At 46.1% G+C, this 25718-nt stretch overlaps 2 protein-coding genes across 5 annotated transcripts in view; one reads left to right on the forward strand and one right to left on the reverse strand.

Moving 5' to 3' along the window:
• Nucleotides 1-156: 156 nt before the first annotated feature.
• ADCK2 (aarF domain containing kinase 2) lies at nt 157-11400 on the reverse strand. Its single transcript, XM_054193455.1, has 8 exons — nt 10453-11400; nt 9574-9720; nt 7909-8037; nt 7185-7280; nt 4899-5150; nt 3304-3432; nt 2594-2647; nt 157-1335 (listed from the first exon to the last, which is right to left on the reverse strand). The coding sequence occupies exons 1-8, from the start codon at nt 11368-11370 to the stop codon at nt 1192-1194; spliced, it is 1869 nt and encodes a 622-aa protein (XP_054049430.1). The 5' UTR covers nt 11371-11400; the 3' UTR covers nt 157-1191.
• Nucleotides 11401-12871: 1471 nt separating this feature from the next.
• The window catches only part of DENND2A (DENN domain containing 2A), a 63362-nt gene continuing 50515 nt past the window's right edge, over nt 12872-25718 (forward strand). The window contains exons 1-2 of one of the 4 annotated variants that reach the window (XM_054193351.1): nt 13247-13350; nt 18671-18789. The gene's annotated coding sequence lies outside the window, so the exon portion shown is untranslated. Of the gene's footprint in view, nt 12891-13215; nt 13351-18670; nt 18790-25718 lie in introns of those variants that run through there. The other 3 variants (XM_054193371.1, XM_054193331.1, XM_054193341.1) reach the window with 3 other exon arrangements.

The raw sequence follows: 25718 nt of genomic DNA on the forward strand, positions 1-25718 counted from the left end.
CAGCAGATTGTCTGCTTATGTACTTTCTCTACATTGCTTCACCATCTGAAAACAGACCACTGCAGCCACCCTGTGCAGCTGCCATTTCACATACAGTATATCTGGGAATATATTTAATATTACAGTATTTCCAAATATTCATAGGCTGTGTTTCTCGCTATTTAAAAACAGCCATAAAATAATTTTAATACTACTATTAAAATAACTGACTGTAAAAGCCATGCAGAATCTAGAGCTTTTGGTGGCTTTACTTAATTTTAAACATTCACAATGTGTTTTCCATCTATTTGGAAAATGCTTGGACTCCTTATTTTGCAAACTATTGGAAAAAACCCCAAGCATTTGCATATTAGTTAAGGTTTTGAGGCGACTGGAGTTGAGACTAGGTAGTAGGAAGGAAACACACAGGGGGGAAAAAAAAAAGAAAAGACTTTTTTTAAGGTTAAAAAAAAAAAACAATGAAGACCAGTATAAATATTCCCAAAAGTTGTTTTTATTATGGATTTAGCTTTTCTGCTGAGACAAATATTTTCTTTTGCTGTTTATAATTCAAACTCCTATAGTATTGTGCTAAAGTATGGAAGTTTGAAAAATCAGATTGACTCGTCTGTTTTTATCATCCAAAATGACTACGAACAGACCATTCCACGCAGGATCTCGGGACACTTCTACAATAAAAGTAGAAGTTAAAAGTACAAAAGACAAAAAGGTTTACTGGCTTTTTTCAGCCTGAATTAGGGTGTTAGAACATCATTTCTCATACCACAGTGACAGGTAAGTCAGTAAACTAACTTTAAATATTTACCCTGATATATTTCAAAACAGACTTGATCAATGAACATCTTTTAAAAGACTTCTAGACAAGTAAGACTCATTTTCTCATCAGGCTGCAGTGATCTTGTGCACCTAAACTACATGATATGTCAGTTTAAAAACTGCCAGAGCACATTAGCTCTTAGAACTGCATCAAGTCAGAACTCTTCAACTGTGCAAAGTCTTCATGGTTTCTGGAAGAGACCTCCTAATCATCCCATGCCTGGTGCTTGGCTGAAATGACTGAAGGCAACAGTCATGGAAAGTAACCACTGCATGGCACTTCTGAGATATAGGTGACTTTTCACTTTCAGCTTCCATCAGCTCGCAGATGGCATAGGTAACCCTGCACGGTGAAAGGGCAGCAGCCACAAGAGTCTATTCGAGGACAGAAGCTGCAGTTTTGATGAGCAGTGGTTTGGCTGCCTCTAGGATGTCCAGTTCCGGGTCCAGTGAACGACCAAGACCTTCCAGAACCATGATGGCAAAGATGATTGAAGCAAAATTGCTCTCGAGCTTCACCTAGAATGACAAGTGACTGAATGAACTCAGTGGAATTTTTTTTTTTTTCCTGAGCCCATTCCACAGAGGTACCAGCTCTAACTAAGCTGAGAGGGAAGGGAAGAGGCTGGGGAGAGCATATACACATCTGAAACTATACTGAAACTCCATCACTTGGATTTCAGAATACACTGAAATCCAGCAGCAGGCCCAGAAATAAGAGAACAGTTTCAGCGTAAGTGCCCTAAGGAAACCCAGGAGTTTGTTTTTCAGTTCCAAGAAGGGGAATGGAATTTTTTTTTTTTTTGTTCCCTACTGGAATAGCAGGAGCTTAGGAGTGCTCACCATTGCTAGTGTACTTATAAGCTTCAGTAGTATCCAATGTCCTTGAACACATGCACTTGTGTAAGGGGGAGATCACCTTCTGAATGGTCATGAAAGACCTCCACAAATCACAGAGGAAACCATCCCCTGCTCTGCATGTGAACAAACTACTCCCCAGTTCCCAGCCCGGCACCAGGATTGTTTCAAGGCACACCGGGGCATTAAGAATTCATGGAATTGGGAGGACTTGCTTTGTAAGGGCCTAAATTACATTTCCTGTTATTAGAAACCAGCTGAATGACAAAAACCTCTAAGGAATGTTTAGGGGGACCCTTTGCAGGCCGGGCAGCCCTGTGGCTGACAACCTTCTCATCTCCTCTAATTCAAGTCACCATAGCTCTGTTGATTTCCAAAGTTGCTTGCAGCCATGGAAGGTTGTCCCTCAAATGCTATAAGGAATCTCTGTTCTGTGAGCAGCTCCTCACTTTTGAGGCCTCTAACAAACCAGTAAAGCGGCCTAGCGCTGTTACATAACCACGTATCAAGAAAGAGATCCAGGGAAGAAAACATGCAATGATACACAAGCAGAACATATATCAGATTTCATTTTCTGCTTCTAAGGGACTATAAAAAAAGAGATAGAGAAAAACCTATGTGTTACAGAAACATTCCTTTTAGTAAATAAATTAGAATTCCTTTTAGTAAAGAATATCAATGATTAAATGCAGTATTAAGACAAAACCCAACAAAACAGAAATTGGTCTTGGTAGGGTATATATCAAGGCCTGAGAAACAGTATGCCTACAATACCTGGATGCATTCCTGCAGCCTCCCTCTTAAGCAGTTTGTTTCAGAAGTCAGTGTCCCTCTCCTTGTGACCCCTTCATGTTCCCCATAGTTCTCCCTCCCCAAATGAAATTCCATCTATTGAAGGCAGACAGTGACAGGACCTCACCTTATGGGTCATCAATAGTTTAAAGACATTCGAGAGGAGATTTGCCACCTGAAGCTGGAATAAAAAAAGAAGTTAACAACTGATCAAAAAAACTGTGGTCAAGAAGACTGAGCCACGTGAGTGACAGGCAGGATTCTTCTCAGTGTTTGTTACCATTTTGTTCTAGTGATGGTACAAGATTATTGGGCTGGAAACAGACAACACTGAGGTATGATCCCCTGACCCCACCCAGAATAAGGAGTTCAGCTGTGACCCACGGTTCTGCTTATTTGCCAGCCCAGGAAGGCTGAGAGTGTCTGACCTCGCAGCAGTACACAACATGCACTGATTTGCTCAACAGCACCGTACCACACTCTCTGAAGGGCCCAGGCTGGCCTTAGCTAACAGGATGCAAGTTGTAACATCAGGCTCAGCAACTCCTCACAGGGAACTGCAGATGTTAGAGATTATTTTTTTAAAACAAAAGAAAGAAAGGAAGCAACAAAAAGAAAACCCCCAAAGCAACCTACAACCAAACACATGATTTTTTAATTAGAAGGAAATAAGAAAGGATTTTATGGACTTTTCCTGCACCTGAGAGACTAAAAGTGCCCAGTACTGGCTGGTGGTGCTGATAAGATCAGAGCTGGCCTTTCCACATGGATCATTCTGAAAGCCAAGTTGCACTGAATTACAAGTAAGTGAGGATGGGACATAGTTTGTGCACTTGCCTTTCCTAGGGCAATGGTGTTCCCCCGGACCTTGGTCACAAGTTCCGCCATCTCAGCTTTGAATCGCTCAATGTCTTGGCACTGGTTAGCACGGGCGTGATGAAGGATCAGTTCTGCCACTCTTTCCCCCTGGGAAACAAGTTGAAAAGGAGAATCAGAACTTGATCACTGGTGCCAGCAAGGCCTACAGGGAGCTGGACATCATTGTCCCTAGAAGGCCTCTGCTGCATAGGTCCCTGGAGGAGGCATACTGCAAGGAGAACTCCCAGGGCCATGCCTTCCCATTCCAGCAACGGAGACACAACAAATCAACAGAAGCAGGTGCAGAAAGAGCAGAACTAGTCCAAAAGTCTTAGCTGGTATCTGGCAAAACCCTGCTTATTTTTCTTGCAGGCCTTGTCAGGTAGAACACAACAAAGACATCTCTCAAACAGTCAGGAGAACTTTCAGGGGGAAAAATAAAACCCACAAGACTGTAATTTTTGTCTTAGCAGAGGAGATAATGGTGTAAGGAAGGGCATATATTAATCTCCCTTAAGGGCTAAGTCCAACCTTCCATTTGAAAACCGCAGAGGAAGAGAAAGCTGATTGTACACTAGCAGATGCCTGACAGGAAACGGGGGGAGCCATATCCAAGCTTCACTTCTTGGAAGGTGCGTCTGACAGCAATATACAGAGCCAGAGGCCCCAGGTTTGGCAATAAGACTTGCTGTAGAAGTTTTTTTACCTGTAGATCATGAATTACACCCAGCCTGAGCAATAAAGGAATTGCAATCAAATATTTGTAGTTTTTGTGTGGTAGCTGAGAACTTAGTCTGGCAGCACAGGATGGACCCGAATACGTGGTTTAGCACTGACTCCTCAGTATGTTTCAGCAGATTAAACTGACCAAGTTAAAATGTGTCCCTCCTGAGATATGCTGGTGAGCCATCCAACCCACAGCTGAGAAACAGCAACATGCAAGTATGAGCACAGATGCTTGTTCTCAGAATGAAGAGGAGACATCAGCATCAGATTCTTTAGTCCATTTGAGAGTGTATTTTAAGTAAGTGGGAAGGAGGATAAAGTAGTTCCCCTTATACAGAGGAGCCTGGCAGAGGCCAGACCCTTCCCACGCCCACTTGTTTTGCTTCCTCTTTTCTACAGACACTGACACAATAGCAAAATAGAGGATGGCATATGGGCTTTCCAGCTGCAAGGCTGCAGAAGAGATCATGTGTGGAAGACCAAGATGTTAATCCATTCCCTCCTCTTCTCTAGCAAAACCTGGCAGATTCTGCAACAGTCTCAAATGCAAGTGGCTCCCAGGCAGTCCTAACTTGCATCAGAAGCACTCCTAACCAGGGGGTGGCAGCCCATTTAACTGCTTCCCATTTAACAGTTTTTGTTTCCTGGGATGCTGAAATTGTTCCACTCTGGCAGCCTCCTGGCTGTAGTTGAACATCTTATGCCTATGTCTGGCATAGCTTCCACGCCAGCAAGTCTCCTCTCCTCTCTTAGGGAGGATTGCAAGGGGAAATAGAGATAAAACTATCACTTTGGCCATCAGATTTTCCAGCTGTCTCCCTTCCCCAGCCTCCTGACAGAGGCCTCACCTGGCCCTGGACCACAGCCGTGAAAACCGCCCGGAAGTTCTGCATGTCGGCGCTCTGCAGCTCCGCCACGATCCCTGCATCCAGCAGCACCAGGCAGAGCCGTCTGAGGGGCGGCTGCACTTCCACCACGAGTGTGTCACACAGGTCCACGATGGCTGTCTGCTCCTTGCAGCTGGTGCTGACATGGGCTGTGCCTTGAACCAGGATGTTCCCAGGATGCAGGTCAGCATGGACAAAGTTGTCAACAAAGACCTAGAGGACAGGCAAGTCTTAGAGCAGCTCATTCCAACCAAACCTGCCGACACCAAAACTCTGAGGCAAACAGCAGCGGTTTGTTTCCGGTCTGTTTGCTGTCGTTAATAATGTACATTACCCTATGCAGAAACACAGCAAATGGCTTCTGCTGGACACCAGCTATGCTGACATTGCATGGATGCTACTCACTCTAGGGGAGTCAGCAGAGCTGTGTGAAACAATCCAGTGTTTCATAGAGTTAATTTAAGACAGCCAGGAGTCCCTGCAGGGAATGGTAGTGCTCTCTGGCAATTAACCCTAAACTGGGGACATGCTGGTGGGCCTTGGCAAAGAGTAATGCAGTAAGAATAGGCCATTTGCCATTAGTGGCATGGTTTATAGTGAACGGTTAACTTTCTCTAGTCTGGGACATCAACCCATATTACAACTGTATTGAAAATAAGGAAAACAAGAGAAGAGGAAACAAGTGTATGTAGCACTTCTCTGCCTCTGCTAGTAGTTAGCAACAGAAAGGACCATCAAGAGGGCAAGCACAAGACAGTACTTCCCCACTAACCCTCCTGGCCACCTGGGACTGCAGGACTTCCTGCCCCAAGGAGGTTATCTTTGTATTTCATGGATTTCTCCTACGCTTTGTGCAATTGCCACATAAATAATTAGAGCTGTGTGAAAAAAAGGAGTTTTTAGGTGTTGCCTGCAAAAAAATTACCTCTGATAATTTTATGTCCTCCACATTGTTCTTTTGAGAAACCATACGCAGCAGATCCATATTCACTCTCATGCACTCATGACTGCATATATCTCTGTCACAAGCTACTAATTTCTCTGCTTTCCAGATTAAAGAGTCCAAATTATTTCACCATTCCTGTATGGAAGCTACTCCACATCAGTAATAATGCTAGCTGCCTTCCTCTGCACCTCTTCTAGTTCTGTTAAAGCCCTTGAAATGGAGGGTCCTAGACAGCAAGGGACTGGAACTGCACACAGTATTCCAGAAACAGGTATTGGTTTTACTTACAGCCATAATGTTGTTTCTTTAATTCTTTTCTACTCCTAAAATTTGAGGGTTTTGCTTTACTCCTAACCATTGAATCCAACGTTAGCATAAACTACTCTGGTTCCACTATTGCTTTTCTGAGCAGTAAAAGCTATTTCAGAGTCTGTCACGCTACATGGAGTCAGAACTGCAGGCCTCGCAACCACCCTAGCATAATGTTGCAGTTATCAACTGAATTTCATCTAACGCTTACTGTCCATCCACTCAGTACTGTGAGGTTCTTTTGCAACTCTTCCACGCTAGTTCTCAGGGCTCCTCACAAGCCAGTTGTGTCACCTCTCAACACTCCTTTCCAGATCATTTGTGGTTATTTCAACCACAAAAGAACTAGACAGCCAGAAGCTGAATCATAAGCTGAACCTGGACAGGTTTGTTTTCTTTACTCCATATTTAATGCTTCCTTAAAGAAGGCAGTTTTGGAGGAGGGGTCAATAAATGAAGAAACTAGCTAGCTGCGTTCCCTGTGAGTCACATCCAGTCTCTACAGAAAGCACGATATTTGCTAATTACATTGCACTTTATAGCACTTGGGCAATATGTGAATATTCATTAAATGGATTAGTAGATTTCCTAAGCAATGCACTGATCAAGTTGCATAGGAGGACCCTACTGTGTGCAAGCAGATCGTCCTTCTGCAGTGGAAGAGGCTCCATGCCAGAGTCTGCAGTAGTGGTGTATCTAGCCCAGGCTTTACTCAGGCCTTGTGTTACATTGCACATGAAGTACAAAGCCTCCCTCTGCCAGCTGAGGAGCTGCACAGTGCCCTAGCAGCCCAAGTCCTGGGTTACCACGAGATACCTGGCATCCACAGGCTAGCCCCAGAAGGCACAGCTGTATCGTTGAGTCCATGGGGAAAAGGGTAGGAGACGTGGGAAGCAAACAGGTTCTCTCTTTAGCCATATTGTCTTATTACCCCAAATGAGTTACTTCTGCAGGAAAACCACCTTCCCTTCCAGTCACAGCCAAGTGCCTACCATTTTTAGCAGCATGTCCATGCCCATCTTTGCAAGTCTCTGCCTCAACTCTGTGGCAATCTCTGCATGCAGGTAGTGCGAAATAGGTTCACTCTCCTGAAATAAACACAGAGCTGGAGTCAAAACACAGGTGCCGAGAGTTGAGAGAAGGCAATGAGAATACCCTAGAAAGGACCTGCTCAGTAGAGGCTGCATGTAATGTGATGGAGAACATAAGAGAAGCAAGGGTTTGTTCTTTAGAAAGAGGGTGTGATACAGCTTCTAGCAGAAATACTCTTGCCAGGATCACATGCACAATAACTAAGGCTGGGAGTAGCTTTTGTCTGAGACTCAAACATCCACAAGGGAAGTGAGGCAAGCATCAGAAAGTGTCAGATTGCTGAGCTCCTTGCTTTGACCCACCACAGAGGAGAGCTGAAGCATGGTGTTGATTTGCAAAGCCCAAGCAAGCACATGGTGGCTGGACATACTGCTGGTCTGCTTAGTTTCAGGACAAGCATTCACTTCTATATGGAGTTGTCTGCCACCTGTCTTCTGGGATGCACTACTTACAAACAAAGAGAGTGAAAGAGACACTGAGGAAGGACACCAATCTCTTTAAGCAAATAAGAGGAAAGCATCCTCCTGCCTCTGGTTTGCTCGTTCTCAAAAAACCACCTCCTTGGCATGTTCTCCTAAGGGCCTTCTCACTGCTACCACCACTCCCAGACCCTGCAATTCTTACCTCAAATGTTTCCACTAGAACATCTGTCGTTACCAAAGGCCGAAGGGGAGTTGGAAACTTTACAAAATCGACATCGAGGAAATTTTGTCGGAAGCGTTCCAGATTTCTGGCCTCATAGCGTAAGTCAATCTCAAGGGAGAAAAAGCAGGTTGGAAATTAGATTCGACTAGAATTAGATCTGCAGGATCTTGTATGAGGACATGACTGTACTCAATACCAACAAAGCTAGTCAGAAAGCCAGAATGAAAACAAAATAGAGTGGTGCTTCTTACATGCTTATAGCTTTCCTGATGGAAGAGTAGAGTAACAGACTGGATAACAGATGGCCCACAACCCAGCACCTTCAAAATATGGGTGACTTACTACAGGCATGGTGCCTCAAAAAAGACCAGGACTGCATTATTTTCAAGGGTAAGACAGATGCTGAAGCAAAGCTTACTGTCCAAATAGCAAGGCAGGCAGACAGAGTAGAACTGCAGCCCTAGCCTCACTTTACAGATAAGACAGCCACAGCAGGAAGAAACTTAATGTAACATGTACAAAATAATCCACTATGCAAAGTTCTGACTCTAGCTCTTCAGTGATACAGTGCCGTGACACAAGGGCATCTCTCCTGCCCACTGCTGCTGCTCAAGGAGGCAGGATAACCTTGCCTCACCTCCCTCATCTGGAAATGGGAAATATCCCAGGAATACTTCTTGTTCTTTCAAAGAGAAATGAAAGGAAATTACAAGAAGCCTATCAGATGTTTGTTTTATCCTCAGTCTTCAGTGCACCCACCAAAAGCTTTGACAGACTAAACTGGTACTAATGACCTCGAGTCACATCTGAATAGAGTCAACAGTTTACAACATGGATTTACTGTGTAGATTTTTTTGCAATAGTAGAAAAGAATTAAGGCTTTCAAAAAGTTTGTAACAGACTTCAGACTCTGCAATCTAGACACAAAAATGAAATTAGCAGATAGTAGTTCATTTTAACAGAAACATAAGACTAATTAAGCCTGTAGTGAAATCTTTATAAGTTCGGTAGTAAGGACACTTCAGGACTGTGTCTTTAGAAGACATTAGTGAATCTGGACATGTTTTCAGATCTATTTGCAAGGCTTAGCTTTACCAACACTATGAGTCTGATAACAATAACAGTATAGAATGTATTATTAACTTATGTAAAAGTATATTAGTTATGCCAATACATATACCTCAGTGCTAACAAACATGACGAGTGAGTATAGACTGCAAATATATGTGTAGGATTAAAGAGAAAAAACACATGCCTGAGGATTTGTTTGGAGAGATTTTTTTTCCTAAGGAGAGGTCTCTCACCAGTGGTTGCCTTCACAATGCTGCAAAAAGGACTGTCAATATGGCTAGCTAGCTGTTCAGGCTGTTCACTAGAAGACATACTCAAAGTCTAAAAAAGATTTTTAAATCTCATAGTGCTTGTTACATTTTTTCATTGCTTTGGGTTTTTTTTTACTCTCTGATCATATAAGCTTTCCTACAGTAAGATTACGATTGATTAGAATAAAGAACATAACTAAAGAACAAGCAAGCCTTCATCTAACCCTTTAAAAAGTAGCAGTATGAACAGAGTTAGCACCAGCCAGTAGCAAACAAAGGGCAGTTTTGTTTCAGTACATGGGGACCATGGCATGGCACGCACCTGCTGAATCATAAGCTTCTCAAACTCCTCCACAATCTCTGTCAAACTGAGCCACTTGAATCCAGGGAGAAGTCCAATGATGTGGCTACCCATCTTCATGAGAAACAGATCCATCTGGACTTGGTGGACTAGTCCAGGGTGCAGGACCTGCACAAGAATGAACGGTGGCAAGATCAACTCCCCAAACGTTGTTAAAAGGATGGTCCGTTTCAATCAGCTAAAGTGATGTGTTCCAAATAGACAGAACCCAGCCTATAAAACTGGGAGCTAACAAAGCTTCCCCAGCTAGTCCACATAATAATTTGCATTTTGACATGGATTAAGGTGTAAAGAAACACATTATAATCTTCAAATGGAATATATCTGTGCTGAAGCCTACCATCTCACCCCATACCATTTTTCATTGCGTTTGCATTCTCACCCTCTCCGTGCCATGCAGTACTGACTAATATTTGGAACAGCTCAAATGTAAGATTTCTTTAAATAAGTTTTGCTGGAAAGAACTTGTCTGTTACAGATTCCTTCATGTGACGAGAAGAGATTTTGTTTTCTGGAAGGTGAAACCAAGCTTAATATTCATTATTTTAACACAAACTGGGCCCTTGCAGGCATTTCTGGTATCCACGTGCCACGTCAAAAATGCCACAGGCAGTATGCGTACTCGAGCTCTCTGGACTGGGAAGAGCTGTGACCACCATAAGTCTAGATTGCAGCTGGCTGGAACCAAAGCACTGACAAAAGACATCGACGGAGACAAGCATCACTTCTTTTGCTCTACCTGCCCCTAGCCAGTTACTCATCCTTTGGGAACCAAAATCTAATTGGCCTTGTCCAGCACACTCGATTTTCATACATCTACTGTCCAGATGCATGACTTACTTTAATGGCTACAGGCGTGAGATGTCTGGCTGATGAAGGATTTGCATTCCGGAGTGGTTCGGCCATCTGCTCCGTAAGGGCTGTCCCATTCACAGGGCTTCCCCAAGAGCAGTCTGCTGGGCTCAGCTCCTCTTTGCTCCTCTCATCCCACATCTCCTCGCTCTTCCTCTTCCTCAGCCACCTGAGGAGGCCTCTAAAGCCTGACACTTCCCATGCTTCAAAAGCAGACCATAACTCTGAGCGTCGCGACAGGTCCTTGGCTTCGGAGCCAGTGATAGCTGTGAGGTCAGCATAGGCTTTATACACCTGGGCGACGCAACCTGAGCCGACCGGCTCCCGGCTTTGGAACTTGAGGATGCCTGTCCAGTCCTCCCCGAAGGCCTTCCTCAGGAGCTCGTCAGTATGGCCCCACGGATGCGGGCTCACCTCAACATGCAGCTTCGAAAACTCATCACAGAAGGCCTCGGAGAAGAGGTCCCTCCGGGTGCTGGCCCACTGGCCCAGCTTGATGCAGGTGGGGCCAGCAGCCTCGGCCGCCCTCCGTAGCAGCCGCAGCCACAGGGCACCTAGGCCGGGCCACAGGCGGCTCAATGGGTAGAGCAGCAGCAGGGGGCCGAAGCGCAGCAGCAACCCGCAGGCCCGCAGACCCAAGCTGAACACCAGACCCAAGCGCCGCAGCAGCCCCCGGGGAGGCCGCTCCGGGCCGAGCTCCCCTACCCACACCGGCCCCCGCTGTCCCGGCCTCTCCTTCCAACCCGTCCCAGCGGGCACCGCCAAGGCCACCGCGACCCAGCGTCCGGTACGCAGCCCGCCGCGCCCCGCAGTCGGCCAACCGGACAGCACCCCCCTCGCCCCAGCAGCCCGACCGAGGAGGGGGCGCGGGAGCGGCAACAGCCGCACGGCGCCGCCCGCCACCATGACCCGCCCGCCGCCGTTAACGGCCTCTAACGGCCGCCCGGGGGGGGGAAGGGGAGAGGTGGGGGCAACCAGCCAATCAGCGCCGGCGGGAGATGGCGGCCCGCCCCTTAAAGGGACAGGGGCGGGAGCCTCGAAGGAAGGTGAGGCGGTTCTTCCTGCCTCAGAGATGGCACCTGGGGGCTCTGAGGGGAAGAGCCCGGCTGAGCGGTAGCCTCTTGAGAAGTGTCCCCTCAGGTTCATGAGATGCCAGAGGAGGACGAGAGGCCCCTTCCCTCTTGTCACTGGGCACCCGCAGGGATGTGGATGCGTCCCTGTGGGCACCCAGTGACAAGAGGGAAGGGACCCGCGCTTGAGGCCTTCATGTTTTCATCCATTTTGATAGTTGAGGTGGGCTCTTGCCATCTTGGTTTTGGGCCCACCTTGGCTTGGAGCGTTGCAGGGAATACAGGTGAAATGTGAGTGGCTGACACGTGTGGGGGGTACATCAGCCACTGCAGGATGGCAGCCACTTTTTTTTTTTTTTTTTTTTTGTTTCTATGATGTGAGAAGCTGGTGGTGCTGTTTTTCTAATTTTAAGCCAAAGCAGAGTTGTTCCAGTGGTAGTTGAAGTGTCGTGATTATTAGTGATTTCCTTAGTGGGGTATTAATGAAACAGTGCTTTGGCTAATAAGAGTATCTGAGGGCACATGACGGCTGGTAAAAGAAATTAAAAGGAAAAGCCGGCTGAGGTGATGATGGTATTTCAGTAGAGCTACCGAGTTGTTTCATCTTCCAGGCTTGCTCTGAACCTTAGACTTTCTGCTCTGACAGCAGTGCTGGGTCTTCTGGCTATTCCTGAGTAAACTGGCAATGTATTAACCTCACTTGTAATTAGATGGCTACAAAGGATTGCTCCTTTGCAAAGGACACACACCTTTTATAAATTGAAACTAATGAACCTGCTGCTGAGGACGACATCATTGGGGTCTCCCTTTTGAGAGCTTTTGTGTATATGACTGCAACCCATCAAAGATGGTGTTTTAGGGGATGGTTACTGCAAAGGTGACACTGCAAGTGGCATTGCCATCATGGCTGTTCAGCAAAGCTATGGTCTTGTGCAAGGAGGCTTTGGGCTGGCAGCTGGTGGCCTTTCGCACTGGAGTTCAGGCGTTTCTCAGCTTTGGGTGTATGTTACTAACTGTGTATTTCTACTCAGAGGAGAAAACCCCTTTCTGATAATTTTTTTTTTAATGTGCCCTGGGAACTGAATACCTGTAGGAAGAATTAATCCCCTTTCCAATCCAGATCCCTCCCTTGCTTTAAGGGCTGGCTCCGGTCTGACCGAACAAATACCTGTGCCAACAGGATTACGGCCCCGCGCAGGTGAATGGATCAGCTGATGGAAATCGTCTCGAAGGCTTGAGGCTTTCCTGGCCAGCTGCTTTCCCATGAAGCCTGTCCGTGAGCTGCTCAGACGTCGTGACAGGCTCCTCCAGCGACGGGAAGCTCTTGGGAGTAACCGGTGCCGGTTTTGGTCGCAAGTAAGGACTTTCTGCTTTCCCTCGGATATTTCTGTTTGCAACCAGAAAGGCGATTTGTGCACCTCAGCTTTTTTTTAATTTCTGGCCTTGCCACCGGCAGGCCCCCAACCTCCGTGTACCCCACCACCGCCGAGCACCCCCCCTTCCCCGCCGGGCACCTCAGCCTCACCGGGCGCCGCTCCGCCCGGGTCCGACGCCGTCAGCCCGCGGCACAGGAGGCGATATTCCCCCGGGCGGAGGGGCGGGAGCGGTTGCCGTAGCGGCGGGGCGGGGCGGGGCGGTGCTCCCCGCCGGAGGGCGGCCGGGGCCGGGGCTGGTGCCGGTGGGGGGCGGTGGCAGCGGCGCGGCGCTGCATGGCGCGGCAGGCGGGGAGCCCCCAGCCGCGCGTCCGCACGCCGCCAGCCCGGCGCCGGGCGCCGCCGTCGCTATGCCGGGGCACGGCCCCCCGCCGCCGAGGAAGGTAGGGGGGCCGCGGAGGGGCCCGTGGCGGGGCCGGGGCAGCGGCGGGGGTTACCAGTGGAGAGCGGGCAGAGGGGCCGGGCGGCAGCCCCCGCCGCCTGTCGTCTGCCGTGGCGCGGGATGGGTGCCGCTCCAAAAAATGGCTAGTTCATTTTTTTGTTTTTTCCATTTAGCCCCTAAATTAGTTTTTCTTCCCCCAGTAATGCGTTTGGCTGTAGAGACGGAAACCGGGGGGAGTGAGCCGAACCCTGCTGGCGGCTGAGGGCGCCGCCGTTCGCCCCCGCCGCTTTCCCGCCGGGAAGGGGAGCGCTGCTGCTCCCTCCGTCCCCGCCGGCTGCGGGTCAGCCGGGTCGGCAGCCGGAGAGGCTCTCGGCCGCGGGCGGGTGGGAGAAGAGCCGAGGGGACGCGGGGAGGACGGAGGCGCTACTGCTGAACAGTCGGCCCAAGTGGTTCGGGAGCGATGGGGTGGGGGAGCAGAGTCAGCCCAGCCGCCCAGCGTGGGGCCCCGCGGTGGACTCAGCCCTGCCTCCGTCTCCCGCGACAAAAAAAGATGAGGAAACGCTGAGTAAATTCTTTGGGGAAACCCGGGCCCTACCGGAGCAAACAGCAGAGTCCCCCTCAGTTTTAGTAAAACTCTGATTCCCTCTGTGATTGTAGCTCTGCATTTCTCTTTCTGCTCTGGATAGCCTGCTTTTCTCCTGCTTTGCGTTCAGCAGGAGGAAATGTCTGCACTTGAGTGCAGCCCGTAGCTAAGAGAGTGGCGTTTTTGACTCCCGCTTGGGATCTATGAAAGTATTCACCTGTCCTGGGGAAACACCAGCTTGCGTTCCTGCTGTGGTGCCCAGGGATTACGAATGCTGATGCGTTAGGCATGGAGTTGGTGGAGGGGAATGGTGGTTGGGAAGGGAACAGGGGAGAATTTACAGCTGTCTGCTGCCGTGGTCCCAGGGTGTCAAATGCAAACTGGCGGGTAAGCTGTGCAAGGTGTGTTTGGGACGCTTTCAGAGGTTTTGGCTTTATGAGTCCCCAAGGAGCCTTGCTGTTGATTATTGGTGCTGGAAAAGGGATGATCTAGGGGGGATTGAGGCTTTCTGACTGCTTGGGGGCTGCACTGGAGCCTTGCAGGAGCAAGTAGTAAGTGCTAAGCATGGGATAGTTAATTCTGCACTTTACAAGAGCACAATTTGTTTCCTGGACAGGTCAGCAAGTTGTATGGGACCTGTTCCTGACCCTGCAGTGTTTCCGTCCACCTTTGCTTTTGCCATTTAAGCAGGATTGTTGCTTTTGGAGAGGAGTGTCTCTGGCCTGCAGCTCAGCTGGGAGGATAAAGAGAGCAGCAGAGGGATTTCCGTGGGGCTTTCATTTGCTACTGGGAGGGGAGCTGCTGGTGTTGCTGGTGGATTAAAAAGCTGTTTTCTGTGTTTGCTGCCACCTTACTGACCACTGATTCCTGGTGTGTGGTAGTGAAGTCCAATAAAGTGTACTGGCTCTGTTTCTGAACCACCAGAAAGGGAGTCATTACTGCATCCTGACAGAGGAAAGGAATGCGTTTCCTTGACCCTTGTGTTTTATTCTGAATTGTCATCAGAGTAGTGTTTGTGGGGTTTGGTGGTTGTTAGTTTTGGGGCTTTTTTGTTTAGTTGGGGTTTTTAAAATAATACAAACAGTGTTTCAGCATGTGAGAATGGATCTCTACCATGTTGGGATGGACTTGGAAACAACTGAAAACTCTGTTAAGTATGGAAAAGAGAGGAAAGCCACAGGATTTCCCAGGGTAATATAGTGTCTCTTTGAGAAACGGAAGAGAAACCACTGAAAACAAAGGGCGCTGGAGTGACCCGGAATGTAAAAAGCAGGCTAAAGATTTATGTCTCTGCTGGGACCTCTCTTTGCCTCTGGTGAGAAGGCTGTGTGCTGAAGCCTGGGTTGTCCTTTGGCATGTTCCTTGCCCTGACAGGCAGCACAGAAGCGCTCCCTGTTCATCAGCTCGGATCCCCAAGCACGATTCTGCTTGTAGACCTCAAGTGCATGTGGAGTGTCCCAAAGTGGTGCTTTCAGTAGTGTCCCCAGCTCACTGCCTTGGGAAATCTTTCAGGACATTTTGTCGGCAGAGGCAACCACGTGATGCTTTCTGTTCTTCAAAAACAAGAAGGGCATTTAGATCCTTTGTCAAGCGCTTGCAATATGCTTGTCTTTCTCCCATGCCTGGTGTGTTTATTTGTTAGAAATGTTAATTTCAACAAGGAGATGATAAATAAAGACCATGTAAGCAGCAAGGCTATGGTTTTCAGAGGTGATCTTAACTCAGTAGGACCTCTTCCACAGAGTTTTTTCTGGATATCAGCCGTAACAACTAATTCGTATGGACAGGAATTGAAACCTGTATTGTGCTGGGTGCTCTGGGGACACAGAGGCAAATGCAATCCTTGCGCCAAGCTTAAGAAATTCTCCAATCAGATCTTCACACAACAGAGCTTTAAACATGGGGAGATGCTGGACGTCTCAGAAGTGCCTGGTAAATGTTATGTTCTTCTGGATCTCGCTGAATGCATCATCCAAGGTAGTGGGTTCTCTCTTCCTTTTGTGGTACGTGACATTTATTTCCTGATTGGAACTGTGATGAAGTTCCTCCTCCTTCTGAAGTGGAGGCCAGACCAAGGGGAGAAAAGGCTCTGTAGTGCACCATTAAGCCCATAAGAGTGGAGGAAAAACCTCTCTTAAGCTCTTGTTGAGGCTGGTTAATTTTGATGATCAGCTCACTTAGGCAGCCAGAACTGAGGTATAAGCTCTTTAGGGAAGCATTTTTTAGCGGAAGGATTTAAGTACTAGTGGCTGATATGTCTTTTGGCAGGATCCCAAGAGCTGGCTGGAAGAGGCCTCTACTACGAAGGAAATGCTGAAATAGGACTTTTAATGAACTTGCATAGCAGTTCCTTAAGGACTGAGAAGACTCTCCATGGGGAAGAAGGGAGTGGGATGCAGCTAGAAAGAAATTCCTTTTTGCATTTGCGTTCTGACAGTAAATGAGTGAGCCCGGATTTGCCTAGATACAGCTCAAATAACATTGCATCTGAGGGGTTGTGATCTGTAAGCATTGTTTTACCCAGACAAGGCTGGAGAGGAGAATGTTTCCTTGATTGTAGCTCTGAAATGCAATGGAAAGACAATAGCATGCTTATCTTGCTCATGGGATTTTTCTCTGGCTTTCGCCTCAGCAGCTTTATCAACTACTGGAAATGAAAGCACAGACTGAAATCTGTGAATATGCATGCCCTTTGGTGGTGGTTTCAGCCCAGGTTTTAGTGAAGAGCAAATGGGACCGCTTTAATTCTCGGGTGTCTGTGGTCAGGCATGTGTACGCCATATGACTGAACTGCAGGCTCCTGGCTTTGTGAAGGCTGTGCTTTTGAAATGTAAGCTTCCGCTGGGGCCTTGGGTGATCTTGAAGTTGGGTGCCTAAGACAAAGAAGCTAGAGTCCCTGGAGCTGATGACTCTCTACAACCTGGGTTTTCAACTGAGGGCCGTGTCCTTGGGTGGAAGCCTGGCACAGAACAGGCTGAGGATCAGTTCAAGGTCTCTGTTGTCAGTATGGCACTAGAAGGCATCATCACTGTCTTACATAAGTAAATACTTAATGGTCCTATAGGCCAGTCTTATTCAAGATCTGTCCCAACCTTTATGTGGTTCACCACCTAACTGGGTCAAGGTATTCTGTGTCTGTAGATGTAGGACCGATAAGGTGAAAGTTGTAAGTCCCCAGTCCAGTTCCTGATCGGAGCAATGGATACTTGCCAGCTGGTCGTGCAAGTCTTCAGCAGTTCATGTCTTTTAGCAAGCCAGGAGCTTAGTTGGAACTGTGAGAAATAAGTTCCGGTCCGAATGAAATAGGCTCAGGCAGAATCCTCTGTGAAGCACGTTTTTATTCACATTCTTGCAAGAGCAGGTGACCTAGCAAGTAGGCACACTTTCAGTTCTTGAAACACACCTTTTTATTCCCTAATCCTGGCCGAAGCAATACCTGCCTTTTTTACAGAACTCATGGCACAGAGCTTGCAGTTAAACCCCTTTGGGGCTCTGCCATCTTGATGGTCCTGTCCTTCCTGTGTTGAGATGGCTCTGAGCAGCTCTGAACCATATCAGTTTCACCCCATCACTGTTGCAGTTGCTAACAGATGTTGTGTTCTTAGGATAATCCTGGTGTGATGGCCACAGTTATCCTATGCTGAACCCTCTGGGTTTGTACTCCTCTGAGGTAAATACGTTGCCTAAACATTTGCTGGCCAAATATGGGGTGCCAGGTATGTGCAACATAGACCCTAAAAGGGGGCTCATGAGAAATCCTCCTTAAAAGAAGTTTGAAACACTAAGACTCCTTTCTTTAATGCAGGTAACATGCACTGAGAGCCGTATTTCTGTCCCTTCTGCAAATAGTACTGTCCTGTGGTAAAGCTGAGGGGAAGTCAAGCGTAGTTGGAAAGATAGAAGCTCAAAAGAGTAATGTCCTGCTGGAGTGAACTCTGTGAGTGCTGGTATAATCTTCATCGTGTGTTTCAGTGCTTCTTCCCCTCCCCAGGTTATGGAAACCAGCTGCATCTGGCATACTGTTAGTTCCAGGGATTTAGCAGGGGAGATTCAATAGTTACAGCAGTAATTAAAGGTCGGTTTTTACCAATTAAGCTTGTTAGGAGTTAGTACATCTCTGAGGCCTTCTTGTACACTTCAGGCTAGGTCATCATCCTAGTACTGGGATGCTGCCAGCCAGGTTTGCTTGGGGTCTTTTGGTTTTCTTTTTTTAATCGCTCATGCAAATGAGAATTTGGCTTGAATGTTACCTGTTATCTTTATGTCCTGTTACTCATGGTCCTTTGCTGAACATGAGATAAGTCTGTGTCGGCCATCTCATGGGCGGTTGGGATAAAGCCTGGTGTTACTCACTGGGAGCAGGGGGGCCAGGAAAGGAGGTGGTTGCACTGTGGCCAGGCTGCTGTGTTCAGCCTGGGCAGGATTTGCTGGTCCTCAGTCCCCCTGTGCTGCAGCCAAAACTCTCGCTCAGCCCTGTGCTCTTGGGCTGGGAACCGGCAGTGTTTATGTGATGAAAGGGAGCAGAAGATGGCTTTTCCTGAAGGCTGCCTTTGCCCATACATGTGCTGGCCCAGAGCCAGGATGGAAACTCTCTCCTCATGAGCAGAGAGAGGGAGATGGGAGGGGCGAGAGACGGAGAGGGGCCCAGAAGCAGAGGGAGTTAAAATAAAAACACCAACCCGTGCAGAGAAAAGCCTCTAACAGATGGGCCTGGCTGTCCCCCGGGTTCTTCTTGCAGCTGGCTTCATGTGCAGTGCTGATGAGGTCTCATCTAGGAGTGCGGGTGTGGGACTTGCATCATTTTGAGATGTGTGATGGAAGATCAGAGTAAAAGGCAAAAGGAAGGAAGCTAGACAGGTAAGTTAGCTGTTGTTCGGCTCTATCTGTGATGCCTGAAGTGGGGTTTGTGAGTTGCTACTGGTGCTGTGCCACTACGGTAGATAATAATAAGGTAGACGCTTCTGCATGAGCTGTTGGAGGGGCATTACTTTGTTTTCAACTGTGGCCTCCTTTAACTGCAGCGAGTCTTGTCTTCTCTGTAAAATAGTATTGCTAATGCAGACGGAAGGTTGTTTCACTGGTCTTGTTTCTCTAGTGCATGTGCAGCAGAGAGCTAGTGATCTGGATTGAGACTAGTGTAGAGATGGGTTCTGCAAGTAGATGTTGCAGCTGTATTTTTCCTATGCCCAGCTCCTCATTAGGCATCATGGTAAGTATTCAGATTTGCTGAACAGTTCAGCATAAGGGATGCTGACCTTGCTTGGAAGGGTCTTGCCTTGGTTAGATATCTGTGCAGGAGACTGCCTGGCAGAAAATCTGGTCTCGGAGAAGCAGTCAGAAAAACTTGGCTCTGACCTCGTTTGAAAATCTGGCCCAGACATTTAAAATGTTGAGGGATGATGATGAATAGGGGCAGCTTGAGTGGGGAAAGGTGCCACCTCACTTGGAAGCGGACGAAAAAGTGCTGGGTAGGACCCTGCCAGGCACTGAGACTCCTGGTCCTGCAGATCCCTGAGAACAGATGGCTCCTTACCAAGTTCGGGCACGTAAGTTGTGTTTCCAGAAACTTAGTGGGGTCTCTGGCAATCCACCAGAGAGACTGTTTCAGGGGGCAAGGACTTACAGCTCTTTGTAACAAGAATAATTTTAAATGGCTAGATGCTCTGTGTTTTAATTAAATTTCCCTTTGGGAATCAAAGTGGTGAAGTGTTTCTGTGATCCTGCTATGCTTAAATATTCTGTACAGTGCCCCCAGTTTGGCAAATCATTTAAGCAGACGTGTAGGTCTAAGCGCATGCTTAAATCCACCCAGCAGAGTACTCTGGTGCCCAGTGCAGTACATCGTTCCCACTCAGGAAGGTCTGGACTGGACTTTATGGAACGCAAGCTTAAATCTAACTGAAGACAGTGGGCTTTGAGCATAGGCTTAAAATTAACCACCTGTTGAGGTGTTTTCCTCATCATAAGTGGTCTCTCACACCCAGTTGTGTTCGGTAGAATCATTTTATGTTAGTGATGTCCTTGAACATTGCTTTCCTCTTAATATCCTGCGAAATGTCTTGCCAAGCACGTGCTGACAAGCCGTGTTACTGTGAGCAGTTCAGGTGAGATGCTGTCACAGCCGTGGTATTTTGCTAGCATTGTGAATAGGCATGCATATGTGAATGATTAAATCAACCCATCAGGGTGTCATCTGGAGAGAAACAAATGCTGAGCTTGCTTTGCAGGCTGGGCGGGAGGATGAGATCCCCCTCTGCAGATGTGCAGCTGCTGAAGTTCTTTGCCAAAAGCAGGCTGTGACTTCCAGAGCTGGGGAGCATGCACGCATCTGTTTGCAGAGGAGAGCAGTGAAGGGGCTTGGGTCTCCTGTCCTAGGGGATTATGTTCTTGTGATAGATTGTGCTGACTGTCATGGAGGGAAATGGCAAATTTCACAGGGCACCGTGAGGGCACTTCATAAATAGGAGTTTGCTTGCCAGCGTCAGCCAAACACCACCTTGCTAAATTGAAAAGGGAAGAGCTGCCAGAGACTTTTCAGACTATTGGAGCTTTTTCTTTAAAAAACGTTAAGCCCCCTCCTACCCCCTGAAGATGGATATGTTTTCCACATACAAAAACATGACGTGGTGCAGCTGCAAAGCATGCTGTGAATATAGGCTTCACATTTTCTTTTAGGTAAGAATCAAGTCTTGCATTACCCAGAGCGGCACAGTAGCAAAAGGAAATAAATGCCTCTTACTGAAGTTGAGAAGGGTGTCTTCTCCAGCACATGTAGCACTTCAGTAATCGACATCTGGCCAAAAACAGACCCTGAAAGCATCCTTCACAGTCTACTGAAGTCCATGGGAGCTTTTCCATGAATTCAGGGAGGTTGGGATCAGGCTGTCACTGAGAATTTGTTTTTCCCTGCCTTGACATGCTAGGCTGTATGTGTGGCAATCTGTAGTCAAATTCTGCAAGAGAATTTCTTACTGAGAAGAGATGTGTAAGCTATTGAGTTCTTTCCAAATGATGTAAGAAGCCCTCGTCTAGCTGCCTGCCATTTTTCAGCTTTGTCAAACTCGGAGAGAGGACTGAGGGGTTTCCTACTGGGAAACCAACACGTGGTAACTAGTTTTTTGCATCAGATTTCTGTCTCTGTCCCCTGAGATTACTATGAGTGACTCGAAGTTTTGCCATGAAATTTTGCTCACATACAACAGTCGTGTACTTGTTTTGGTGAAGGACACTGACAGCTATTGCTGCTTAGTTTGTACTAAAGTTTGCCCTGTTGGTATCTTCTTGTTTGCACAGCAGGAAACTTTTCTTGTAGGATGATGTAGCATACACAAATTCAGTGGGAAATCAAGGTTTCCCCTGTTAAATTCCAAAATTCCTCGACTAATCAGAGAAAGACACTTTTGGGTGTGTTTCAAGGAAAAAACAGGATTGCCTGAAAGGCACAAATTTCATAAAATATTGCCAGAATTTGATGAAGTTGGGTTTTTTTACAAGCTAACTTATTCTAATGTAATATATTGCTTTGTGTCCCGCTTGCTTAATCTTTGCTTGCATGGGGTAAAATTATTTTTCTGATCCAAAGCTATCTGGAAACATTATCAGAAACAGAGTACTTGCCCTGTCAGAGCAGTGAAGGACTTAACTCTGACCAACATTCACTGCAGGATTAAAAATTTTATCTTTTCTGTTCTTCAAACCAAATTTAACATACGCTGATCCCAGTCTCTCCGCTCATTCATGTTCGAGGCAGCTTTCCAGTAGGTTTTTTGTTATTGTTTGTAGAATAGACTAGACTGTTTCAGTTGGAAGGGACCTACGACAATCCTCTAGCCCAACTGCCTGACCAATTCAGGGCTGACCAAAAGTTAAAGCATGTTTTTAAGGGCATTGTCCAAATGCCTCTTAAACACTGAGAGGCTTGGGGCATTGAGCACCTCTCTAGGAAGCCTGTTCCAGTGTTTGACCATCCTCTCGGTAAAGAAATGCTTCTTAATGTCCAGTCTGAACCACCCCTGGTGCAGCTTTGAACCATTCCCATGCGTCCTACCACTGGGTACCAGGGAGAAGAGATCGGTACCTCCTTCCCCACTTCCCCTCCTCAGGAAGCTGTAGAGAGCAGTGAGGTGACCCCTCAGCCTCTTTTTCTCCAAACTAGACAAACCCAAAGTCCTCACAGAACATGCCTTTCCAGCCCTTTCATCAGTTTTGTTGCCTTCCTCTGGATGTGTTCAGTAGTAGTACTTTATTTTTATTTCAGGCTCCTGATAAAGATCTGCTTTTTGAAAAATCAAACCTGACCTTGGATTACATTGATTTTTCCTTCTTTCTATTTTGAAGTAAAAATAAATTTTCAAAAGGCCTGGAAGCAGGTAATCACCAACCCACTCTTTTTTCCTGAAGGACTTAAGAAGTTCAGCCATCTCACTGTCTCTATTACACATGTAGCTTTTTTTTTTTAAACTTGTGAATAGTGTTTTGCAATAAAGGAGATTTTGGTAGGACTTGCCATGAAATCCTTGAATGCAGAACTAAGCAGAAGATTGTGTAATGCACCTTTTCTTAAGCAGCTGCTTCACAGAGTCAGTGTAACTTAGTGATATCTCTCACCGTGCTTCATCAGTGTATGTTGATGAGATCACCAGAAAAACAAGCTTGTGTCAACTCTCATTGCTCCATTAACTTTAGCTGAGCGATGGCCCGGAAGTGAGGTTTGGGGCTTTTTGGTACTTTGGAGAAAACTTTATGGTATTTCTTTTTCAGTTTTGTAGTTGAATAAAAAAAGTTATATAAATAACTACTTGGAGAAAGATGGCAGGGTAGTCCCATCTCTTCCCTTGCCTCCTTCTTTTCCCTTCAAAAAAACAAAATGTTGAGAAGGAGGGGAAGCCCAAACAAAGTGTTTTGGCTCCTTTTGAAGGGGAGGGTTAACACACACACACATCCAATCTAGGTAAATTTTGGTAGGTAATGTCATTTCACAGTAAAGAACCTGACTCTTGTAAGCTTCCTTCAGGTTACATCAAATGTTTTCTTGAAAGTTTCTCTCTCTGTTGGGATTTTTTTTTTAATACTGAGTTTAGATCAAACTTGTCAAAAAATTTTTTCAGTTGATCAGAAACCATAAGTAATTTATTCATCCAGCAATACTCAAACCGGTTTGATTTATGCTAATTGAATTGCTGAGACCATGCAGCTGTATTTCAGGTGAGTGCATCTTGCTCAGATGACTTAGTTTCTGGACCCTTTCTGGTCAGGTAAGAGAAACAGGCACTTTTACAGTATGGTTCAGAGTTTGTGAGTATTAGAGGCAAGTATTAAAGAGGGTAAAAGAGTAGTTTACAGGCGATCATCAAGAGTTAGCTGAGATGGATTGGTTTGTTGTTCCAGTTCAGTTCCTCCATAGAAATTTATATTAATCTGAGTTATCTGGGAGCATATTTGCCGTATAAACTGTTTACTCTTATCTCAGTGTACAGTATTTTGAAAAGTCAGTCTTGCTAAACATATGGCCTGAGGTAGGACTGATTTCTTACTCATCATCATTTTTACCTGTCATCAAAAGTCAGATTTGTGTGAAGAAAATCTAAAGAAAAGTGATTTCTTAGTTTTATATAACTGTATTTACAAACACTAGGCATCTCTAATATGCCATTTGCTTGGTAAGGCATATAAGCAGAGATATTTTCTTGCTAACCTATTTCTAGTGCTGAAATTTCTCTTCCTTCTTATTTTTCTTTTTAATATGAATGCAGTGAACCCACTTGGAGAAGGGGATGATAGATTTTTATTAAGTAAACACTATCCAATCTGAATGTTTGAGTTATTGCATGTGGAAGAGATGGGAAGAAGAATGCCTGCTTGAATGCCAAACATTTTTCTTACCAGTCAAGAAATAAATCAAGTATAGCATTACATAATCTCTTCTTGTGCCTCTTCTAATTGAAGAAAATGTTTGGGGAATTTCCCCTAAAAGATCAAGTTTAGGTTTAGTTTGCCAGTAATGTCTGTAGACATTCTCTTTCCAATAAAGAAAATCTGGTTGTTATCAAAAGATCCATTGTGTTCAGCCATGGGTAATTGAATCAACATAGTGCAGCTTCTACCTTTGCATAAAGAAGGTGGTTCTGGTGAGGATATGGGGTATCTAATCTAGAGAACATGTGCATTTGTTAACATCAGCATCCTCTGCAGGGAGAAAAACATTCATGGAGAGCCTCTTCCCTGAGCCAGACCTTTAGAGCTGAGTGTGTAATGCTGATATTTTTGGGGTGGGGGGATGGGAAGTTCACAGAGGAACCTGCTTATCATCAGGCTGTTGTATTGGGTAAGTCACCTGTCTCCTAGTGCTGGTCATCAGCTGTGGGAGTCCTCATCTCTCACCCTGTGGGAAACATTTGTATTCTTTTAACATTGCATGAGAACCTGCAAGACTTGTCCCTTCCAGAGAGGTTTTACGGACTTGAGCTGAGGGGACTCTGCTCAGGTTTCTGTAGGTAGACCTGTGTTGGTGAGGAGCAGAAAGGAGGTGAACATGGAGGGTTTGGTGGGTGAAATGCAAGCCACACCATAATCACTGGAGTCAAATCAATACCTTCAGTAGAGCTAGGATTTTGCCTCACATGGGGCTGGAAATGAGATGTTTATGAGCATTTAAGATGAAAGGGGATGATGTTTATTGAATAATTCAGGGAACAAGGGCTTCCGCAAAGGGTTTGACTCCAGAAGACTCCTACTTTGATATTTTGTTGTGGGTCCTGTGAAATGTGCTCTTGTGAAAAGCATTCAGTGCTGGCTGCTTTGTAGTAATGAGTTTTTCCTGTGCACAATAAACAGTATTGGGGCCCAGTCCAGGACAACGTTCAAACATCTTGGGTGGAGTATGCCCTTGTGGTTACCCTGGAATACAAAACTTGGATGCACGTTCTCTGGGTTGGAAGCTTCTGTAAGAATAGTTCTGCTTCGGCCATGAGATAAGGGCTGGATCATACGTGGGTGCTCTGCTTCTGCTGTTATCAAACAGTTTGATGTATATGAAAGAAAGTAAACAATCGAAATTAAAGTCCTGTAGAGTATATATTGCCTTTAGCACATCCCTTGAAGAGAGCAGTGAACAATATGTGAAGCAGTGAACAATATGTTTAATAACTCCAGTTTCTAGGTTTTCTGCCATGAGAAACCCAAAAGAAATGCTTCAGCAAAGAAAAAACCCAAATCTCCCAAATAAATGCTTTCAGTATTTCTCAAGGGTTTTTTTTCTAATTTAGTTATGAAATAACTTTAAGCTTTTAAAAAAAAAAAAATGCACCCTGATCCCTCTGAAAGTCCAATGAATTTAGGAAGAAAGTATTTTCTTTTTCTAGGAGGGAGAATTTACAGCACTCATCAATATTTGCCAAGGTGGATTCATGGCCTCCCTAATAGCTTCCACTGAACTGTTGAAGTTTGTTAGACACTACAGAATTACTAGGCACAAAAGACTGGAAGTGTGTTAGGGGTAGCATAATTGTCTATCTTGTTTTAGCAGCCATTTTTTACTGCTTACTTGCAGGTCAGTTGGAGAAAGGCAAAACATATCTCTTGGGGAGGAAGAGCCACCTAGCAATACTGTTTTGAAAGGGATATCTTTTTGCAGGTTTGGCGGTGTTGGTTTGGTTATTTTGTCTTCTAGAGAGAAAATGAGAGTGAATTCTTTCTTTTAGAGTAATTAACAGCAGGTTATCGTTGTATAATCCAGGTTGGAAGGGATTGCAGGAGGTCTCTACTCCAGCCTCCTGCTCAGAGATTCA

This window comes from Rissa tridactyla, chromosome 1, assembly GCF_028500815.1.
Source record: "Rissa tridactyla isolate bRisTri1 chromosome 1, bRisTri1.patW.cur.20221130, whole genome shotgun sequence".
NCBI lineage: Eukaryota > Metazoa > Chordata > Aves > Charadriiformes > Laridae > Rissa > Rissa tridactyla.